This window comes from Artemia franciscana, chromosome 15 (assembly GCF_032884065.1).
Source record: "Artemia franciscana chromosome 15, ASM3288406v1, whole genome shotgun sequence".
NCBI lineage: Eukaryota > Metazoa > Arthropoda > Branchiopoda > Anostraca > Artemiidae > Artemia > Artemia franciscana.
In genome coordinates this window covers 17,872,021-17,894,881 of record NC_088877.1, presented here as the reverse complement: position 1 = coordinate 17,894,881, position 22,861 = coordinate 17,872,021, and the positions used below count along the sequence as shown (strand labels likewise).

The following is a 22,861-nucleotide window of genomic DNA, read 5'->3' as shown; positions in this document are numbered from 1 at the left end:
TCAACGTCTCCCTCAACACTCCTAAGATTTCGCCTTAATAAGAATCAATTTTTTTTGCAGACCCAGGATCAAGGGATCCCAGGCGAGGTCTAGTAGCGCCTCCTTTCCCAATAAAAAACCTATATGTACACAATAGGAAACTTAATGGCTGTGGGGCAAGTGGGGACACGTCACCCCCAGGGGTATATTTATTGGACCTTTATACTATTTTGAATAAAATGGCTATCTTAAAATATTGTTCACATGTGTTTGGGGGGGGGGGCTAAAGTATACGGAAGGGGACTGGTTTCCCTACAATCTCTTACAATTCTTAAATGGCACCCGAAGGTTCAATTTTGAATGGAATTACGCCCCTCTGAAGTTTCTGCAAATGGTCCTACCATGGGCTAAGGGACCTAGTGAAACAAAATACTTTGAAGTACTAACGCTGTTTACTTAGGCAGTGCTTTTGCACTGTCTACAACAAAACCCATGTGTAAACATTAGGCAACTTGCATAATTTACAGAGGATGATTTACCTTCCCGTAGAGGATGTGGGGGAAGGCCATCTCATTACCAGAGGCACAGTTATTGGTCCTTCCTTCTATTTCCAACGAATTTGCTATCTCAAAATATACATCGGAGTTGGGGGAGAAAGGGCAACTGAGGAGTGCCTGGGAGAGCTGGTAACAATCACTTTCAACTCTTATAAACAACACTCGAACTTTCAATTTTCAGTCGAAAGAGCTGTCTCAAAATGAGCACCATCACCCTACATATGATTAACCCCCTGAAGTTTCAGTTGTTAAGCCGCATATTTTCTTGTAGTTCAGCCGTATAGCTAAACGAGTGGTGGCTAAAAAAGGGTAAGAACATAATTATCGCTGCTTAAAATATATATTTTGATTTTAAAATACGGTCTCAGTTTTCTCTTTCTCCTTAATTATACGTTTTAAACTACAACGAACTGTCTATATAACACTTCTTGTTTGTCACTCTTTCTGAGCTTGGGGCTCTCAAATTTTCAAATTGTTTATTCGAACTAAGCTGGTGCCCACTGCTGTCAGTAGATGAGCTGCAAATTGCTCTGGGTCGCGAAAACAACTGACAACGCTGGTGTCCCTCGTGACTAGAACTGTCATGACTGACAACGTGAATGGGACTATCAAAACATTGATGTTCTAAGGATCTTATTTGTTGTCGGATGCGCTGGTTGTTGCACTGATACTGATGGAAGAACTCTTCTCCTGAAGAAGAAAACAACACAGTAAGTAGGATAATACTATTTATAATGTAGACAAATTACGTCTAACCCCCCCCCCCCTCGTACTTTAGCAGTTTTTCTTATTGGCAAATTTTCTGTAGATGTTATAAAGCTGATAATTTAGATTTGTAGGGTTACAAATTTGAATTACAGATTTAAAAAATGGTTGTGGCTTCTATGATCTTTTTTTTCTCAATGGTTTCAAATAAATGTAGGCGAAAAAACCCTATAATCGACTGCATCCATACAAAGGTGGGGAGAAAGAGGTTGTCTTATCCCCTTGTACCTGTCAGTGGCCAAAAATCCACCTAAGGAAAGTTGGAAAATTTGAGTCTGCAAGTATAATAATGATCCCAGCATATCCTCAAAACATATAAGTATTCAAGCCATCCCGTATTTCCCTCACAGACAGATCGCAACTATGTAGTGTGTAAATAAAAAAAGATGAAGTTTAAAATTAATCAAGCACAAATAATAGCTATAAAACCTGTCTATAGTAAACATTACCTTCATATGGGCTGTATGTTGAGGGACATCACGTGGCAGTAAGATTGATGAGAAATTGAATTGAATTGAATTGAATTGAATTTATTTATAACCCGTTATAATACACATGAAAAACGGAATATAATGTGAATAAAAGAAAAGAGGAAAAAGAAAATAACCTAAAAAACTACACAAAAAACTTGCAACACTTCACCTTACTTAAAAACAATTAAAAAATACAAAAGCAAAACATTCATTGAATCAAAATAGCGCTCCATGGGTGCCGACCAATTCTACTATTATAAGCTTCTATGCTTTTTCTGATAGTAGCATTCGGGTCTACGATACCGTATCTTTTAATGACCCAGGAGTTGCTTGACCATGGTGGAAGGGCAAGCAGGTATTTGGCATACCGGAAATAGATTCGCCGAATCTCCTTTGTCTCGGTTATCATAAACGTACGCCAAAAAGGTGCAAGGGATAAGAAATTGGGAGTGCAGAAGCATTGTAAAGTTTCGCTAGCAGTTTCCGGTTGAGTCGAAGTTTGTTTGCTACCAAGCTTCCGTATGCAGTTGCTGTTCGACGTTAGAAATGAAGGATCAAGAGCCTTCTAGTTGCTTTAAGAGTTTCACCGATAGGAAGCCCTAAATATTTCATTTGTGATTTTGGGGAAACTGGCGCGCCGTCGAGATTAATAGTAAATCCTGCTCGAGTTTCAACCCAGTTGAACAGAACCACGTCCGATTTTTCTCTATTGAATGTAAGGTTAATCTTAGCATATTTTTTACTTAAAATAGCAAAATTTCTTTCGAACGACTGTATTTTTCGACTGGGGTTAAAAATATCATCTGCATAAGCGATAAGTGACACATCAATCCCTTTTAAAATATACGAAGGAACTGCGCTGGATTGGGCGTTCAGGATACAGTTATTAAAGGCAACTGGAGAGGTAAGGGCACCCTGTCTGACGCCTCGACGGACTGGAATAACGAAACGTGTTATGGTCCCATCAGGTAGCCTCATTACAACAGCAAGATGGTTTTACAAATCATACAAAGCACGAATGGCAGACGTGTCAACTCCCCGTTTATATAGCTCAATGAGAACTTGTGCGTGAATCAGAGAGTCGAAAGCATGGCTTACATCATGACTCCCTAGGACGAGCGAATCACCAGACTTATCAGCATCTATAAGTATTGCCGATAGTGCAGTAAGCGCGTGGGCACACCCTAGGCCTTTTTGGAATCCAAACTGATATGGCGGCATGTAGCATTTATCTGTAAGCTCTGGCGTTACGAGTGTTTCAAAAATCTTGCAGAAAGTAGTAGCAACTGTAATAGGGCGATATGAAGAACACTCATTCAGCGATTTATTTTTTTTTTTGGAACAGAAGCAAGACGACCAGAAGAGAACGAGGTTGGAACTATTCCAATTGTGAACACCATTTGGAACATGAGATCAAGGTGACAAAGTAGTAGGGGACTTCCAAGAAGAATGTGTTTAGCACAGATATTATCTGTACCCCTCGAAAAAGGTTTCTTAATTTTTTGCGCAGAATTCATAATATCAGACAGTGAAGCAATAAATGTGGGTACAGTCTTTTTTGACAGTATCCGATTAAGATCACATTTAAGGGGATATTCTACTTTGGAATCAGGTTCTGAAAACTCTTTCAAAAAATTCTGTTGCCGAAAATATGAGCTGACGGAGCGTTTCTTTCACTCTGTTTGCGGGTTAAACTTTTCCACAGAAGCGTCGAATTACTCATTATCTTTTCTGAAAAATCAGAACGAATAGCGGCTCTATGTTTTTGCAGTTCTTTGGAAAAACGGCGCTTTGTGGAAATCCGTATTCGGTTCACTATGCCGTTCTTGGGTCTCCCGCATTCTATCCATATGCCTAGCCAAAATTTGGCCTTCAGACAGGCTTCAACAAGGGATGGGTTCCCGGACCAGCCCTCAACTTGTGACCCAGCACGGACTCTGGATCGAGGGACAAAGTGCGATTCCGCTTGTAGTAGCGCATATGAAATAAGTGACGAATACATATTTAGTTTTAACGAATTTCAGACGTGGGAATAGGTAATGATATTTGGAGCAAGTCAAAAGGTATTTTTATCTTCGAAAGTAGATCATCAAGCCAGTACTGATACTGAGTCAAATCGGTTTTACTCCATTCAATGATTGTTCTCCATTTTAAAGGTCGATTTGCGCGGATTCGATAAAATGGTACACTGATTCGGAACGATAGCGGTAAATGGTCAAAAACAAAAAATTCACGGAGCACATCTACTGTTAAGGAGCTACTAGAAATACTACTAGATACAAGGACATGATCAAGGTTAGAAACTGATCCGGTACGGTGAATGTACGTAAAGTCACCCGCTTTTGGTACAAGAGCACTTTCATTTGGAATCAGACTAAGCAGAAGAGCTGAACGCGAGCTTTCACTTTTGGATATATCACAATTAAAGTCCCCCAATAAAATCCAATGGAGATGAGAAGCACTAATTTTATTCATACATTTCCCCAGTTCTTTGCAGGTTAGAGCAAACTTCATTTTGGAGCAATCGTCTCTGTAGTCGGTGGGCTGGTACACATTTATTATAACAGTCTCGCCAACTCTAACTGCTAAGAAATGGTCGGAACTAGCGAACAAATCGGAGTTTATATGCCCACTTATTAGCGTAGCAAGTCCACCCTAGGGGCGCCCTCGTTTCTTAGGTTTTTTCGCTGGTACAAAATGGACCATGTGTGAGGGTAAGGCATCGAATATATTTCTACTGTCGTTAGACAGAAAGTGTTCTTGGAGACAAATAATTTCTTCGGTGAGGCAGAGCTGTTCAAGCACGGTAATTTTGGTACTAAGACTACCATTCATATTCCAGGAGACGAAACGCTTGTCAATATAAAATTCATTCATTTCTGGCGTTTGAGGTCATTAACTTCGCTGACTTGTTAGATGGGCAGCTAGCGTGGTAGCATGTGTGTCGGGTGCTTGTACAGCTTAGGCATCGCATTGCATTCTGGCAAACGATCTTCATTTCGAGCCATGTGCTGTTATTTCTCACGACATGAGGAATAGAAAGAAAAAATCACCATAACACGAAAAGAATAGTGAACGTGGATTGACAGTTTAATTTCTACTGATATTTATTCCTGAGTAATTAGACCCCCCTAACCCATTTTCCCACATATGTCTGATCGAATTTTTATATACAGCTATTTTGTTCAAAATAGACCAAAATTTATATAAAAAAAACAAGGACAACACAGCCCCCCCCCACAAACCCGGGGGCAAGTGATATTAGCTATGCCTCCGGAGCATATAAGAGTTTATGGAGAGAATGGTAGTATAAGCTTTGAATGGGGTTCCTTCGATTGTAAATTGGAATTTCTTCACCATTTTTAAGTCAAAAGCAATCGGCGGGCAAATAGACCCCCCCCCCCCTACGAGGCCCTTTTTTACCAAAATACATCTGGTCAAGATTTAAAGATAGGTATTTTGTTGAAAACAGTTTAAAGATAAATTAACAAACTCCGGAGTTTACGGAGCCCCTCCCAGCCCGGGGGCAAGTGTTGTTAGTTATGCAACGGTGGCACATAAGGTTTTTATGTAAGGAGTTATCTTATAAGCTTCAGATGTGGATCATTTGATTAACTCCGGAGTTTACGGAGCCCCTCCCAGCCCGGGGGCAAGTGTTGTTAGTTATGCAACGGTGGCACATAAGGTTTTTATGTAAGGAGTGATCTTATAAGCTTCAGATGTGGATCATTTGATTAAAAACTAGAAGCTATAGTTATCGTTTTAACAGTCAAAAGTAAACAGAATGTGTCTATTCCCCCCTCACTTACACCCTCTTTTCCTCAAATGCATTTAATCAAAATTTTAAGATAGCCGTTTTGTTTGAAATAGTCCAACGATCAGATAAAAAAAGCTTCGGGGTGAACATAAACTCCCCTGGAGCTCGGGGAAGGGTTGTAGCCTTTACCTGGGGGCGTGTAAGGTTTTCATGGAAAAGGTAAACTTCAAAGGGGACTTAAATGACTGGAAATCGAAAGTTCAAGTTTCTTTTTTGAAAATCAAAATTAATCTGATGGCAATAGCTCCCCCCACCACCAATTGTCTTTTCCCCAAATACGTCTGATCGATATTTTGAGTTTTTAATTTTTTTTTCCAAAATAGACCAAGATCATATAACAAAAACTCAGAGGTTAACACCCCCCCCAGAACCTGGGGGTAAGTGTTGTAAATTATGCCCCCGAGGTATAAAAAGTTTTTTGTGGAAGGAATTCCCGTATAAACTGCATCTGGAGCTCATTCTATTGGAAAATGAAAGTTCTAGTTTCCTTTTTAAGAGTCGAAAGGGACCGGGGGGTAACTACCCCTTCTGCACTTTTCACCCCAAATCCATCCTATTGAATTTTTTAGATAGCCATTTTGTAAAAATAAGTCAAAAGAACAGATAACAAAAGCTTCTGGATCAACGCACCCCCCCCACCCCCAAGCCCAGGGACAAGTGTTGAATTTTATGTCCGGGAGCATATAAGTTTCTTATGTGAGGATTTTGAAAATAGTTCAAAGATCAAATAAGTCCAACCCCCATCCCAACTCAAACAGGTCATGAACGCTATTTTATTCCAAAACTTAAGGGACCTGTCCCCTGACCTTTTCTGCGTGCCCCACCCCCAAAAAAGAGTAACAAAGATGTTTTATTTCAAAAATTATAGCAACTTATCCCTGGCTATCCATGGTCAGACCCCCCCCCCCTGAAAAAAAAATTATTAACAATATTCATTCAAAAACTATGGGACCTGACTCCTTGTCTTCCATAGCCCGATAACCCTACCTTCCCAGATAAAAATCAGTGTGACAAATTATGGAGGCTGGCCCTTGGCCTTCCCTCTGTGGCCCGACCTCCCCCCCCAAAAAAAACAACAACAAAACTTATTAACGATAATATATTCCAAAGATCAAAGGGGCTGACCTATGGCCTTCCCTAGATGGCCCCCTCCCTCCACTGCCCAAAAAACTTTTAATTATTAATTGTTAGGAATTTTTCTTATAAATTCCGAGAAATTAAGAAAAGAAGCCATTACCTAGATGAAATGGTGAACGTGTAGTAATTCGTCCGGACCTTAGATTTGGTCTTCTGTATAGACTGCTTAATCTTATATTTGTAAAATTTATCTTCCAGTCTAATATATTTTTGAAATAATGATGAAACCTGTAAAAGAAACCAGTTGCTAACATTATACTTGCAGAAAATGTGACTGTTAATAAAGACATTTGGTACAGGGTTTTCCAATTATTAGTTGAGGACTGGATGTTGCAAGTTGGCATCTTAAAGTTAGTGAACTCCAACGCCTGCTCAGCAGTGTTGTAAAAGTACTTGGGGAAAGTAGTTAAAAACCATTATCAAAAATCAGGCAAAAATATGCTTGAATAGTATCCATACTTGTCTATTAAATTATTTATTATTCAATTACTCTCAAAAAACTATCTCAGCATTTAAAATATCCAACGACTTACTTCATTTCACTCATTTCTCTTCTTGTTTTCAAAAGCACTTTGAATAAAATATTTTAATTTACGATTAACGATATGTAAAAACAAAATATTAAACGAATTCGCCGCAGCAACGATAGGTTTCAATTTCTGGGACAAATGCTTATCAAACTTTTCGTTGATGGTTGATAATGATTAAGTAGTTTTGTGCTGGAAGGATGGGAATTTTTCCTTAAAATACTACTCTAACGTACGTAAGTCTCTGCTATTTCCATTGAAAAAAAAAAAAAAACAACAACAAAAAACAAAAACGCTTTAACATCCCTGTCACTGACGCTCTCACCGACTCCTACACAAGTGTCATGGTAGGAACAAATTCACCTGATAGAGCTCCAGAGTTAGTGTTGCTACTAAATACCAAAATAGATCAACCATCAAGGTATAACTCATCTATCTCATCTATCTCATCATAGCTCATCTATCTCCCTGTCTGTGGCAACGTCTACTACAACAACCAGCAATTAGAACGCAAGTAACTCTCTTGGCTATCTAATTTCACGAAGTTCGAAGATTTTCAGCAGAGATGGGTATTGTTCAAAGCTCAGAAAAGGTCTAACTCAATCAATAAAATCAGTAGATTCATTCAACATAAACCTAGCTAGTTTATCCGCTCATACCCATAATAGATGAAAATAACAATATTTGGACTAATGAACAAAGAGTCGAGAAAAGATCTTATAATTAAAATAAATATTATTGATAAACCATCACAGTGTCCCACAAAGAATCTCAATCATTTGGAAATACCTAATCTCTTGTTTAAAACTGAGTATGGAAATCTCGTGAGCTTAAGAATTTCCAACAAAAAGAAATTCCCTGGGTAAGAGCAAAAAAATAAGAGCTAAGAGCTCATATGGCACTTGTTACGAGGTTGTAAGAGCCAAGAACCAAGAGCTCATATGGCAAGAGCTCTAGCAAAATTCTAAGAATCAATAGATTTAGTTCAAAGGAAAATAAGAGGCTTAATGCCAGTCGGGGTTTAAAATAAGAGCTCTGAGACATAAGGTCCTTCTATATATCAAATTTCATTAAGATCTGATCTTCCACTCGTAAATTAAAAATACCTCATTTTTTCTAATTTTTCCTCTCCCTTCAGCTCCTCAGATGGTCGAATCGGGGGAAACGACTTTATCAAGTCAATTTGTGCAGGTCCCTAACAAGCTAACCAATTTTCGTCGTCCTAGCACGTCCAGGAGCACCGAACTCGCCAAAGCACAGGCCCCCTAACTCCCCCAAAGAGAGTGAATCTAGTCCGGTTACGTCAATTACGTATCTACTACGTTTGCTTATTCTACCCACCAAGTTTCACCCTGAACTCTCCATTCTAAGTTTTTTTCCGAAATTTCCAGTTTCCCCCTTCCGAATCCCCCTAATGTCACCAGATATGGTCGGGATTCAAAATAGGTGCTATGAAAAATGAGTTCCTACTAAATATAAAATTTCATTAAGATCCGGTCACCCCTTCTTAAGTTAAAAAATATCCCAATTTTTGAATTTTTCCGAATTAACAACCCCCTCCAAATCCCCCAAAGAGAGTATATTCAGTCCGTTTATATCAATAACATATTTAAGACTTGTGCTTATTCTTCCCACCAAGTTTCATCCTGGTCTCTCCACTCTAAGCGTTTTACAAGATTTCCGGTTCCCCTCATCTTCCCCCAATGACACTAAATCCGGCCAGGATTTAAAACAAGAGATCTGAGTTACGAGGTACTTCTAAATATGAACTAAGATCCGGTCACCTGTTCGTAAGTTAAAAATACATCATTTTTTTTATCTTTCCGAATTAACACCCCCCAATTCCCCCAAAAAGATTGGATTAAGTCCCGTTATATCAATCACGTTTCTAGGACTTGTGCTTGTTGTTCTCACCAAATTTCATCCCGATCTCTCAATTTTAAACGTTTTCCAAGATTTCCCGTTTCCCCCTCCAAAGCTCCCCCACAATATCACCGGATACGATCGAGATTCAAAATAAGAGCTCTGATACACGAGGTGCTTCTAAATAGCAAATTTCATTAAGATCAGATCACCCATTCGTAAGTTAAAATACCTCTTTTTTAAATTTTTCCTCTCCCTCCAGCCCCCCAGATGTTCGAATAAGAAAAACGACTGTTATCCAGTCAATTTGTGCAGGTTCCTGATACACCTACCCATTTTCATCGGTCCTAGCACGTCCAGAAGCACAGAACTCACCAAAGCACTGGAAATTCCCCCCAACTCCCCCAAAGAGAGCGGATGTGTTCCAATTATGTCAATCACGTATGTAGATTTTATGCTTATTCTTCCCATCAAGTTTCATCCCGATTTCTCCACTCTAAGCGTTTTTCAAGATTTCCGGTTTCAAAGATTTTTGTTTCCCCCTCCAGTCCTTTGTATCCCTGGATCCAATTTGAATTGAGAGCATCTGACACATAAAACCTTTCTATATGTCAAGTTTCATTAAGATCCAATCACCCATTCGTAGGATTAACATACCTCAATTTTCACGTTTTCCCCTCCAGCTCCCCCACTCTCACAGAATCTGGTCGTGATTTAAAATAAGAACTCTGAAGTACAAGATCCTTCTAAATATCAGATTTCATTAAGATCTGATCACGCGTTCGTTAGTTACAAATACCTCAATTTTTCTATTTTTTCCGAATTATCCCCCCCCCAACTCCACCAAAGAGGGCAGATCCGGTTAAGTTATATCAGTCACGTATCTTGGACTTGTACTTATTCTTCCCACCAGTTTTCATCCTGATCTCTCCACTCTAATTGTTTTCCAAGATTTTCAGTTCCCCTCAACTCCCCCCAATGACACTAGATCCGGTCAGATTTAAAGCAAGAGATCTGAGTTACAAGGCCCTTCTAAATATGAAATTTCACTAAGATCCGATCACTCCTTCGTAAGTTAAAAATACTTAATTTCTCCTAATTCTTCAGAATTAACCCTCGCCCCAACTCCCCCAAAGAGAGTGGATCCGTTCTGATTATGTCAATCACGTATCTAGGACTTGTGCTTATTTTCCCAGCAAGTTTCATCCCGATCCCTCCACTCAAGCGTTTTCCAAGATTTTAGGTGTCTCCCTCCAACTTACCCCAATGTCAACGGATCTGGTCAGGATTTAAAATAAAAGCTCTGAGGCACGATATCCATCTAAATATCAAATTTCATTTAGATCCGGTCACCCGTTCTTAAGTTAAAAATATCTCAATTTTTCTAGTTTTTCCGAATTAGCAACCCCTCCAACTCCCCTAAAAAGAGCGGATTCAGTCCGTTTATATCAATCATATATATAGGACTTGTGCTTACTGTTCCTGCACCGCGCAAGGAAGCTTTCTTTGACTATTATTCCTAAATATGCTTATTGTTCCCACCAAGTTTCATCCCGATCTCTCCATTCTAAGCGCTTTCCAAAATTTCAGGTTCCCCCCCAATTCCCCCCAAAGTTACCGGATCTGGTTGGGATTTAAAATAAAAGCTCTGCAGCACAAGATCCTCATAAATATCAAATTTCATTAAGATCTGATCACCTGTTCGTAAGTTACAAATACCTCATTTTTTCTAATTTTTCCGAACTACCCCCCAACTCCCCCAAAGAGAGAGGATCCAGTTCGGTTATGTCAGTCACGTATCTCGGACTTGTACTTATTCTTCCCACCAAGTTTCATCCAAGATTTCCGGTCCCCTCCCTAACTCCCCCCAATGACACTGGATCTGGTTGGAAATTAAAGTAAGAGATCTGAGTTTAGAGGCCCTTCTAAATATGAACTTTCATTAAGATCCGATCACTTCTTCGTAAGTTAAGAATACCTCATTTTTCGAATTCTTCAGAATTAACCCTCCTCCCAAATCCCCCAAAGAGAGCGGATCCGTTCCGGTTATGTCAATCACGTATCTGGGACTTGTGCTTATTTTCCCACTAAGTTTCATCCCGATTCCCTCCACTCTAAGCGTTTTCCAAGATTTTAGGTTTCCCCCTCAAACTCCCTCCAATATCACCGGATCCGGTCGGGATTTAAAATTAAAGCTCTGAGGCACGATATCCATTTAAAGATCTGATTATTTGTTCGTAAGTTAAAAATACCTCATTTTTTCTAATTTTTCCAAATTAATCGTCCCCCCACTCCCTCCCCCAGATGGTCGAATCGGGGAAGCAACTATTTCTAATTTAATCTGGTCTGGTCCCTGATACAGCTGCCAAATTTCATTGTCCTAGCTTATCTGGAAGTGCCTAAACTAGCAAAACCAGGACAATCAGACAGCTTGACCGACAGACCAATAGAATTTGCGATTGCTATATGTCACTTGGTAAATACCAAGTGCCATAACAAAAAAACGAAACAAAAAACAAAACAATAGGAGAAAATCGAAAGTATGAAGCCAATAGAGTCACTTCATTCAAATTCTTTCCACATTTGATCGCTTAAAAAAGCATTTAAGTACGAATACTAAATGAAGGTGGTAATTATACTCTTCAAAAATGAAAAATACCTTTTTCGTGTCTTCATTAACCGAAATCAGACATAAATATTCCCCCACCAAAAATTTGTTGAATTGGTACCACCGTGTTAAACTTACATATAAAAATATCTAACAAAAAAAAAAAAAAAATATTCAAGCATATTTTTAGATATTCTGAGAGGTACTTGAATGTGTACTTAAATTCCTGTATTTAAATATTTTTGTAATACTGCTACACAGTCAACAGGTTTAACTGTCAGCTTAAATTGTGATTAAAAATAACAATATTTCATTTGAAAATACAACTGACGTTCGTTTGCTTAGAGAAGCACTTTTGGACTGGAAATTTTTCGCCTTTTGAATGATATTCGCCTCTATAAAGGAAAAAAGTGGACTACTTATCACGTGTCTATTTTATCATGATAGCTTCCCTAGGAGCAACCTAGCAAAGAACGAATCCTATCCGATAGTAATCGAAAAATTTCAAAGGTGTTCGAAAAAAACTGTTAATTGAGGAAGAATTACCATTTGAAGCTGATCTGTGAATGGTAAATATTATTTCGATTAATCTGAATGATAAAACTTTGTTGCGAAAACAATTTCTTCACAGTCTTGAAAAATACCCCGAAACCTCAAAAATAAAGAAAGTAAAACAGTTCAAAATAGGGATGAAACCTTTTTATTGACAAAAATATTTAACTGGATATTTCGAATCCCATATATCCCATATAATCCCGTATAAGTATCCCATATAATCCCATCTTATATATCCCATAGAAGTGAATCACAGTCCCCTATCTTGAGCAACAAGGAGAATTTTTTTTTTCACACGGTGTGGAGGGATGCGTCTTTTTTGTCTTTTTTTGTAGCTACTTTTGGAGCAGTGAAATATTATAGAGACATGTTTAAGGGCTCATTTGAAAGAAAATTGCTGTATCTACGTAATCTTTGTAAGTCACAAAATATGAGGTTAAAAATAAAGCACAATTTTTGAAGAAAACTGACTTTTTATATACAAAACATCTAACACACATATCTTTCGACAAGAGACGACGGGTAACAAATGGGGCCAAAGGCTAATGAAACCTATACTCTACTTTCCAAGTAAAATAACCTATACAAATGACGACTTGTCTGGTTATGTCTGTAAAACCTATTAAACTTATCAAGGTCCAGGAAAAAAAAATCTCCCGTTGGAGATCTACTTTTGACTTTCCGGCTCACTCGCCACTTCAAACCGTCGCGCTTGATGATGGGGTGGGTGGACAACTCTTTTTAGCATTTAGCATTCTTTTAGCATTTAGGCTCATTCTACTTAAGGATCTGAATTGTAGTCTCTGATACATGTAGAACTATAGCCTACAACTTTAATAACGGGCAGGAAAAAATCCTTGTGGGAGCAAATTTATTTAGCAGCGACGGCTTTATTTAATCAGACTAGTTCTAAAATCAGGTTACTTAGAATATAATAGACTATATGGAGATTATACTCAATTTTTTCCATTTTTACCTTTTAAGAAAACTTTAATCTTGACGTCGAAACATAATCAGACAAGGTGAAATCCACCAATAATGATTGACTTCCAACTTTCAATATTTAATGTCTTTTGGGGCAACATTGCCAGGAAAGTCCATCCATAAAGAAGGTAGCTTCGGAATCAATAAACTTAGTGATGTATTTTCTTTTTCAATAAAATTAGATTTCATAAGTTGTAGGATAAAAGACTGTCACATCCAGACAGCTGGATATAATTGATTGTCTAAAGACTGTTGGCATATGAAGTCCGCCTGATATAATCCATTTATTCGAAATCTTGAATTGTCTGGCCAGAGCGCAAAAAACTATATCCATCAATTATTTTTTAATTTATTTCGATACTTTTTGGTTACTAACTGCAGAATTAAAAGAGTTTCTAATAATAAAAAGTTTCAACTCAATTTTTCAAATCTCTTATTTTATTACCTATAATAAAGTTTGACGGGAACTAAAAAAGCAATGTCAGCTAAATAAAGTTATTCTAAGAAAAAATAATGTGACTATACACACATTAGAAAAACACGAACAAATCTTTGTTCGAAATCAAATCTTTGTTGACGTAATACTTCCGCCCAAAAAAACAAAAAATTGTCATAAGAGTAAAATATCTATGAGTGCTGTAAAGTATCCATGGTGGCTCTAACCAACGAAAAATGCTAGAAAAACAGTGGGTCACTCCTCAGAGTCCCATTAAAAGATTATTAGAACTGATATTCAACTTTGTGGATTTGCTAGGTTACCGGAATGAGCCAGCCGTTATCCGACTTTAGCCGCCTCCGGGTTCAAAGATTAGCAAACTGCCACCCCGACTCAGAATCCACACAGCACCATCCCTAAAGATCTGATTTTAGTGAGAATGTTTTGTTATGTATCAAGCTTTAATTTTCCTCCTCCAACTTTTGTAAAAATATAGACAACCTTTTCTCTTTAGGCAACCTAATTCTTTTTGATGGTAATATAGCCCGGCCTGCTATAGAAAGCAAAGCTAAGGCTGACAAGCAGATTGAAGAGTAAAACCCATAGGTAAATGAACAACAGATAAATGAGATATTACTACCATTGGAGAGACTGCTGAAAAACGATGATGGTTACAAAAAAAAAATTGAAGCCCAGAAAACGAGGATCTTGGCTTGATTGAATTTCGGACAATAATTTTACCGGGGTTGTCTGCGTTTTAATCGTATTCTGGGATTCATGGTACTAATGAAGCCATATTCTCATCTTGGGTTCTAAATATATGATTTTTAAAGATAAACTACCATTAATAAAACTGGGATTGTTGTTTACTAAAATACCCTGAGTGCCAAAGTGTTCTTTGTGCTTTACTGAAATGGTGTATGGCATGATTAATGCTTCAATTTATCATAGCATATACATAAGAAATCAAATCACATTGCGTATTAATTTTACAGGAAATACAAGAATAATTTCTTAGAACATATTTATTTTCGACTTCCTTTCCAATTTTGTTATTTAAAATGAGACATTCCACTATTTTTTCTTTTGATTCCATCTAATTCAAATATATAAAAAAATAGATTAAATGGTTCACTGGTGATAAACATTAAGTATAGAGTGACATATACGAGTACCAACCAAAACTCTAAAAAAGTATCTGTTATTTTAAAATTGTAATGAAGAAAGCAAAACTGCCCGACGATTTTTTTGACTTTTGTAAAGTGCATATGACGCTCCAGTCTATAAGAATTGGTAGCCCAATCCCATTCTTATTTCGGATAATTTATGTTTACTTTAAGTGTTAAGTGATTATTAATTTTGATTTATGTTCAGTTTCGATTCTGTTGATAGAACAGCGTTAACAAAGGTCTTATCGTTATATGGTATACCAGAAAAATACATTAAAGTGATTTGCGCTATGTACGAGAATAATACTGCTGCGGTTAAGGTAGGAAATGAGGTTAGCAACTGGTTTTGTATTAAATCAGGAGTTAAGCAGGGTTGTGTTCTATCCCCCTTTATATGGATCATTTTGATGGACTTCGTCTTAAGGAGCACAGGAAAGGCAATTGGAGACCATGGAATCAAATGGGGAGGAAGAACGCTCCTGGACTTAGATTATGCTGATGATTTAAGCATATTAGATGAAAGTGTGAGCAAAATGAATGAATTTTTAGAGGTTTTACGAGTTCAGGGTGCTAAAATAGGCTTGAAAATTAATGTTAAGAAGACTAAGTCACTAAGGTTAGGAATAAGTGATGATGAACAGGTGACCTTAGGTAACGAAAAGATTGATCAGGTTGGGAGCTTCAGTTACCTTGGTAGTATTATTAGTAAAGATGGTGGGAGCAGTGAAGATGTTAAAAGTAGAATAGCTAAAGCTCAGGGTGTTTTTTCACAGTTAAAAAAAGTTTGGAAGAATAGAAAGATAAGCCTACAAACCAAGATTAGAATATTGGAAGCTACAATGATGACAGTGGTCAAATATGGCTCTGAAGCATGGACACTCCGAAAAGCAGATGAAAATTTACTAGATGTTTTCCAGAGAAATTGCCTACGGATTGTTCTGGGTACCCGGCTGACTGACCGTATTTCAAACAGTAGGTTGTACGAAAAGTGTGGTTCAATCCCGCTTTCTGGGGCTATAATGAAAGAAAGGTTGAGATGGCTAGGCCACGTTCTACGGATGAAGGATGACAGATTACCGAAGATTGTCCTTTTTGGCCAACCGTCTGGGGCTACACGGAAAGCAGGTCGTCCTTGTCTGGGTTGGGAGGATGTCATAAATAAGGATTTAAAGGAAATGGGAACTTCCTGGGAGGGTGTAAAGAGGGAGGCTTTAAATAGATTAGGTTGGAGGAAGAGCGTGCGTAGCTGTGTTGGCCTCAGGCGGCTTGGTGCTGCAGTGAGTTATTAGTAGTAGTAGTAGTAACTGATTCAGGCCATCCATCCTGTGATATTTAGTAGTTAATCCTTTTGACCAGCGAAAAAAGGCATTTTCCTTAAAAATTGGCGAATGTTACTTCCAAGCTGTTAATGAAAAGCCATTGCATTTTTTTTTTCATAGGAAGGTGACCCTTCACCTTCTTAAGAAAATCTTCTTGATATCCCCTTCATCAGTCACTTTTTTCACATTACTCACTACAGTCACTTTTTACATCTTGTAAAAACTTGACAAGGGTTGAAAATGACTAAGAATACGTGAAAAAATGTATTGTTGGAACTAGCAGACTTACAAAAACGAAAGCACACCCCCATGCACAATAAGGACGATGAGAAAGACTGGTAGTCTACCCTTCCTCACTTGGAAGACCAAATACAGAGAAGGAAAGTTTTCAATAAAAAAAATTTGAGACTTCTGTAGCAAAAAAAAAAAAAAATAATAATCCAAGGCCTTTGCCAGACCCTTAAAAAATTTTGTAAGCTTGTCACTCCCTCTCCTCCCTTTCCTGGAAAAAAGTTTTCGAATGCGGATGATTTTGGATTAGCTATCAAGTGCTTACTGAAGTGATACGAGGAAAGTGAAAATTTCAAAAACCTTATTTATATAGCCATCCTAGCCGACTGGTCAGATTTGAAGTCCTTTGTCCGTGAGGACAGGGGTTCAGGTTCTGGTGTCACTGCTTTTTTGGTTCAAACGGGGGTCAGTGGTGTGACTCTGTAAGCCCAGCCCGAGTCAACCCATGCCAAAAGGGATTCCTGGAGAAAACTGAGGAAGTTAACAGGAAGAGTGTGTGTAAGCACAAGATGGCTGGCCCCCAATTCCCCAATGTACTTCCTGCCTGAAGTACCAGAAACAGAGATCAACGGCGCTGTTAGGGACAGTGAAGTCCGATGCCATATTTTTACCCTACCACACCCTACCTCACCTTACCTTATTTATTCAATTCTTTTTGTATTTATAATTTCAAAATAGTTAGCCTAGGATTTTTGGTCACTAGCCCTGTTAAGCCGCGTACCACCCACAACAGCTACGGCAGCTTGGATTAGTAATTTCTTAAGAAATTTTATATTCGATTGTAATGTAGACGTAGACTAAACTTAAGAATGCTAAAAGTTTTGTTGTAAAAAAAACTTTGTTACGGGCCAAACTTGAAACTTTTGAAAAATCTTACCTCGGATTCATCCAATAGTACAACATAGGATTTATCATTGCGTTTGACATTGCCAGCCAATATACAGCCAAGTACAAATGGTTGACATAGGGATGTCTTGAAAATTCTTCATCAAAATAGTGATATATAAAGTAAGAGTGGTAAGGTAGCCAGCAGATTGCAAATAAAGCAACCATTATGATGAACATTTTTACAACCTAGAAAGCACTGGAACATAATTCTTTGTTCTCGGAATATATAAGCATATACATCTTAAAATGAAGAAATGATGAAGAATTAAAGATTGGACAAGTCTATCAGCACAAAATAATTCCACAAAATATGTAAATAAAATATCCGTGGCGCAGTGCTGATTTCTTTCCCTGTGTATTAAACGCTCATCTATCTTGCTTAAGACTATTTTTTAACAAACGCTTAGGTTGACCATATTACGGACGATTGCCTAAGCTTGGGAGAGAACTTCTTGTCTAGGTTAGTGAACCTTATTATAAAAAAAATGCGAGTGGTAAACAAAGTTGCGGGTAAGAGCTCATGAACGACTGAGAAATAGCACTCAATAGCACTGATACCCTTAGCATAGTGCACCAGGAAGAAAGTGTTGCAACGTCATTGGCGCTCCATGAGCGGTGTTAAGTGGAGGTATTGAAAATTTTGAGTAAAATGAAGTTTAATTCAAGTGATTTGAATAAAATACAGTTAAAGGTATTTAAAGCAGAAGAAATTCGATCACAGCTTCATGGTACCTAATAAAAAATTAACGAAAAATGTGATTTTTCTTTCATATGTATAAAAAAGTGGTAAAGTTAATTCCCCTGCATAAAATTTATAATAGATAAAAAAATAACAAAAGGCCAATTTCAATTTCTTTTTCAAAAGCATATGGGAAATTATTCCCATGCTGTAAAAGATAAAATTATTTAGAGACGCCTAATCCACATTAAATACTCAACTCGGTTGCACAATAGTGTTATCAAGAGAGCTTACGAAAATCAAGCTGGTTGACTTGCTTGTCTCAGAACATGAATCATCCTCGTTGCACTATTTCTGGATATGAAGAAAGAATGAAAAGCTGCTGATTAAACTATCAAGAGTGGGCGTAAATAACTTGAGCATTGTCTATTTAGAGTCCTATCTGACTGACCGTAAGTAAGCTGTGCCGAATGGTTCAGCCCTGTGTCATCCATTTCCGATGGATTGTGGAGTACTTTAAGGATTTATCCTAACTTTTACCTTTTTTTTAAATACCTATTAATCAAATAGAACTAAATCTATTAGAAGCAGATATTTATCTGTTTGTGGATGTACTTTACTGTCTGTGGTTGACCAATCTACCGAACTTTTAGTTTGTAAAACTCCAGGGCTACTGTCGTTCTTAGATTGGGCTTATTTTATTCTTTTAATATAAATTATGATAGAAATTTGTATATATTTTGTTCAAGGATAGGTACCATTAGCACAAATCTGACTGTTCAGGTTCATTGAAATAAATTTCATAGGTTCCGTGAAACTAAATATTTGGGATTCACTATAGATGAAAATTCATTATGGAAGATGGATGCTAATATAGTGTCACTACAGCTATCTAGATCCTTGGGTATGTTTCACCGCATTAAAAATTTAGTTTAGCAGTTTATTTTGCAACATTCTGTCACTTTACATGTAACGGTTGCTCACCGTCAGCAAGTAACTTTATAACATGTTGCAAAATAATTTAAACAATCCAGAGGCCATGGATAAAATTGCTGAGGATCTGGAAGATGCAGCTAGACGGCACAATAGTAAAATATTATAATGGTATGTTAATAAATTGAAAGAGAATAGTCAATCCAGACTAGCCCCAGTTAAAAATAGAAATGGGGCCACAGTTAGTGATAAGGAAAAAGTTAAAGAAAATGGGTGGAACATTTTGAGAATGTGCTAAGCTGAGATACAGTTGCAGGAAAAGATATAGATGAAAATGAAAAAGTTTGTGATACCTTGGAGGTGAAGGAAGATTTGTTTGGTGAGGATGAATTAGCGACAGTACTAAAAGGATTAAAAAATAATAAGGCTCCAGATGCTGATAGTGTGATAAATGAGTTTCTTAAATATGGTGGCTCTGAGGTTAGGAATAAACTACTGAAATTTATGAACATGATTTTTGTATGAGAAAGGTGACAAGAGTGTCGTAATTATCGAGGCATTATTCTGGTCTCTGTCGGTAGCGAATTACTTAGTAATACGATACTTTTTAGACTAAGAGATGCTGTAGATAAAGTCTTAAGGGAAGAACAGTGCGGTTTTCGAAAAGGTAGGGGATGTGTCAATCAAGTTTTCACTCTTAGGTTAATAATTGAGAAGTCCCTTCGTTGTCAAACACCTTTGGTCATCAGTTTTATCGATTACTAGCTGTTGGCGTGGCGATTCGCGCCACACCAACACCTAGTTGTTGTGGCGATTCGCGCCACACCAACACCTAGTTGGTGGGGGCGCTTTGCACCCCCCAAGCCCCCCCCCCTGCGCGCGTAAGTCGTTACGCAGCATAATTAGTTACACGCCATTGTAGTTGTGCCCCTGTATCCCACCTGTGAAATCCCACCCTGTGTCCCGGTCGCCATTTATATTCCCTGTGTCCCGGTCGTGATTTGTGTCCGGGTCTCCCAGTCTGTAATTTCTCTTTGAGGTTCCCGGTCGTCATTTATATTCCCTCTGTCTCGGTCATCATTTGTGTCCCGGTCTGTAATTTCTCTTTGAGTGTTTTTTCTTTTTAGTTTTTTTTAGTTTTTTACCTTTTTTCTTTTTTTCAGTTTTCTTTTTCTTCTTTATTTTTCAGCGTCACTATGAAGTACATATCGCCGAACCTTTGTTTTTTTTAACTTAAATCTGGTAGGCATTAATGACCTTATCCAAGTCAAAATCCCAAACCCAATCATCATCGTTATCATTTTTAGTTTTGGTATGTTTTGACTCTCGCTGTCCAGGTGGATATTCATCTAACTGCGTGGTTTTGCGTTCTTTAGCCGCAAGCCTGTTTTCTTGCTGTTCTTGTGATTCCTCGGCACGCTTTCTTTTCTTACTTTCTCTAACAGCAGCAAGTTTTTTGGCATAGACTCTTTGAGCAGCTTCCTCGGCTGATGCGATTGTAGGTTCTTCAGTCATTTTACAATTAAACATTTTTCCGTGAACGAATGTCTTAAATACCTTTAATGACGTCATCGTCATAACAGACATGACGACAACTAACTTCATGACGTCAGTCGACACACAAACATGACGTCACTCGAAACACACACACACACAGACAACTTATCTATATATATATAAATAAGTTGTCTGTCTGTGTGTCTGTCTGTCTGTCAGGTGACGTCATGTTTCTGTGTTGACTGACGTCATGAAATTAGTTGTCGTCATTTTTGCTTTGACGGTGACGTCATTCAAGATATTTAAGACATATGTTCACGTAGAAATCTATTAATGTTTAAGTTTAAAATAACTGATGAACTTACAATGGCAAAAGCCGATGAAGATGCTCAAAGAGTCTATGCCAAAAAACTTGCTGCTGATAGAGAAAGTCAGAAAAGAAACCGTGCCGAGGAATCGAAAGAACAGCAAGGAAACAGGCTTGAGGCTGATAGAGAAAGAAAGAACAGAAAGCATGCCGAGGAATCAAAAGAACAGCAAGGAAACAGGCTTGATTCAAGCGTGCCGAGGAACTACCAGAGCAACGCGGAAGCAGACTTGCTGCTAAAAGAGAAAGTGAAAAAAGAACGCATGCCGAGGAATTACAAGAACAGCAAGGAATCAGGCTTGCTGCTGATAGAGAAAGTAAGAAAAGAAAGCGTGCCGAGGAATCACAAGAACAGCAAGAAATCAGGCTTGCTGCTGATAGAGAAAGTAAGAAAAGAAAGCGTGCCGAGGAATCAGAGCAACCTGAAGGTTATTGCCTGGAATTCAGGTACAACCCAGTCGATGATTATAGCTTGAGTAGATGTGTTCAAATCGGGACAATGTCTAAAATTTGTCCCTATTGCAAGGCCATTAAATTCAATGGTGAAACAATGGGAATGTGTTGCGCCTCAGGAAAAGTTAAACTTCCTCTATTGGCTGCACCACCAGAGCCATTGAAGACTTTCCTTACTGGAACTACGTCAGAATCTAAGCGTTTTTAGTCAAAAATCAGAAAATACAACTCATGTTTCCAAATGACGTCGTTTGGAGCCCAAATTGAAAATCCAGATCAATTTATGTCTACTTTCAAAGTAAAAGGGCAAATTTATCATAGAGCAGGGTCCCTTCTACCAATCTCAGGCGAGAATCATAAATTTTTACAATTGTACTTCATGTGTGATAGAAATTCTGAATTGAATGCACGTTGCGAAATTTCTCCCAACGTTGAAAGGACAATCGTTTCCCAATTGCAACATCTTTTCCACGAAAATAATAATTTAGTGCGTCTTTTCAAAACAGCCATCGATTTGATGTCTACTGATACGCATAAAATTGTTATTTCCGCTGACAAAACGCCTCCTGGCCAACATGTGCGTAGATACAATGCTCCAACTATCGACGAAGTGGCAATCGTTATGGTCGGTGATCAGTTTTTACCTCGAGATATTATTCTTCATAAGCGAAACGCTCAGTTGTTAAGAATTGCTGAAACTCATCGATGCTACGATGCCCTACAATATCCTATCATTTTTTGGGATGAAGCCGACGGCTATCACTTTAATATTAAATTGATGAATCCAGTCACTAACAAAGAAATGAATAAGAAATGCAGTGCAATGCATTATTATTCCTATAGACTAATGATTCGGCAGGATGAAGAAAATTATATTTTAAAATGCCGTGAATTGTTTCACCAATTTGTCGTTGATATGTATGCTAAAATTGAATCAGAACGTTTGCTATATATCCGCCTGAATCAGACCAAGCTCCGCTCTGAACAATACATTCATTTGCGAGATGCAGTTATAAATGACGGTAACACCACAAACGTTGGAAGATTAACAATTTTACCTTCGTCATATGCTGGCAGTCCCCGTCATATGCATGAATATGCTCAAGATGCTATTGCGAATGTTCGTCTCTATGGTCGTCCAGATTTATTTATTACATTTACATGTAATCAATCTTGGGACGAGATACGGCAGCTTTTACTTCAAGGACAATCGATGGTTCATAGGCAAGACATTACGGCCCGTGTCTTCCAGCAAAATTTGAAATCACTGATAAACTACATAGTAAAACTTGAAGTGTTTGGGTCAGTGCGATGCTGGATGTACTCAGTGGAATGGCAAAAACGAGGTTTGCCACACGCACATATACTAATCTGGCTACATAAAGAAATTACTTTGAACAAAATTGATGATGTGATTTCCGCTGAAATACCTGATAAAAATGTTGATAAAGGGGTTACATGATATTATTGTAAAAAATATGATACATGGACCTTGCGGTGCACTGAACGAAAATTCACCATGCATGGCCAAAGGAAGGTGCACAAAGCAATATCCTCGACCTTT

At 38.0% G+C, this 22,861-nt stretch overlaps 1 protein-coding gene across 4 annotated transcripts in view; it reads right to left on the bottom strand.

Moving 5' to 3' along the window:
• Nucleotides 1–857: 857 nt before the first annotated feature.
• The window catches only part of LOC136036117 (tachykinin-like peptides receptor 86C), a 186,594-nt gene continuing 164,590 nt past the window's right edge, over nt 858–22,861 (bottom strand). For all 4 annotated transcript variants that reach the window (XM_065718133.1, XM_065718134.1, XM_065718135.1 and 1 more), the window contains 3 exons: nt 17,358–17,554; nt 6,829–6,956; nt 858–1,226 (listed from right to left, as the gene is read on the bottom strand). In XM_065718133.1, the coding sequence (XP_065574205.1) occupies nt 937–1,226; nt 6,829–6,956; nt 17,358–17,554 (615 nt within the window). In that variant the 3' untranslated portion in view covers nt 858–936. The remainder of the gene's footprint in view (nt 1,227–6,828; nt 6,957–17,357; nt 17,555–22,861) is intronic.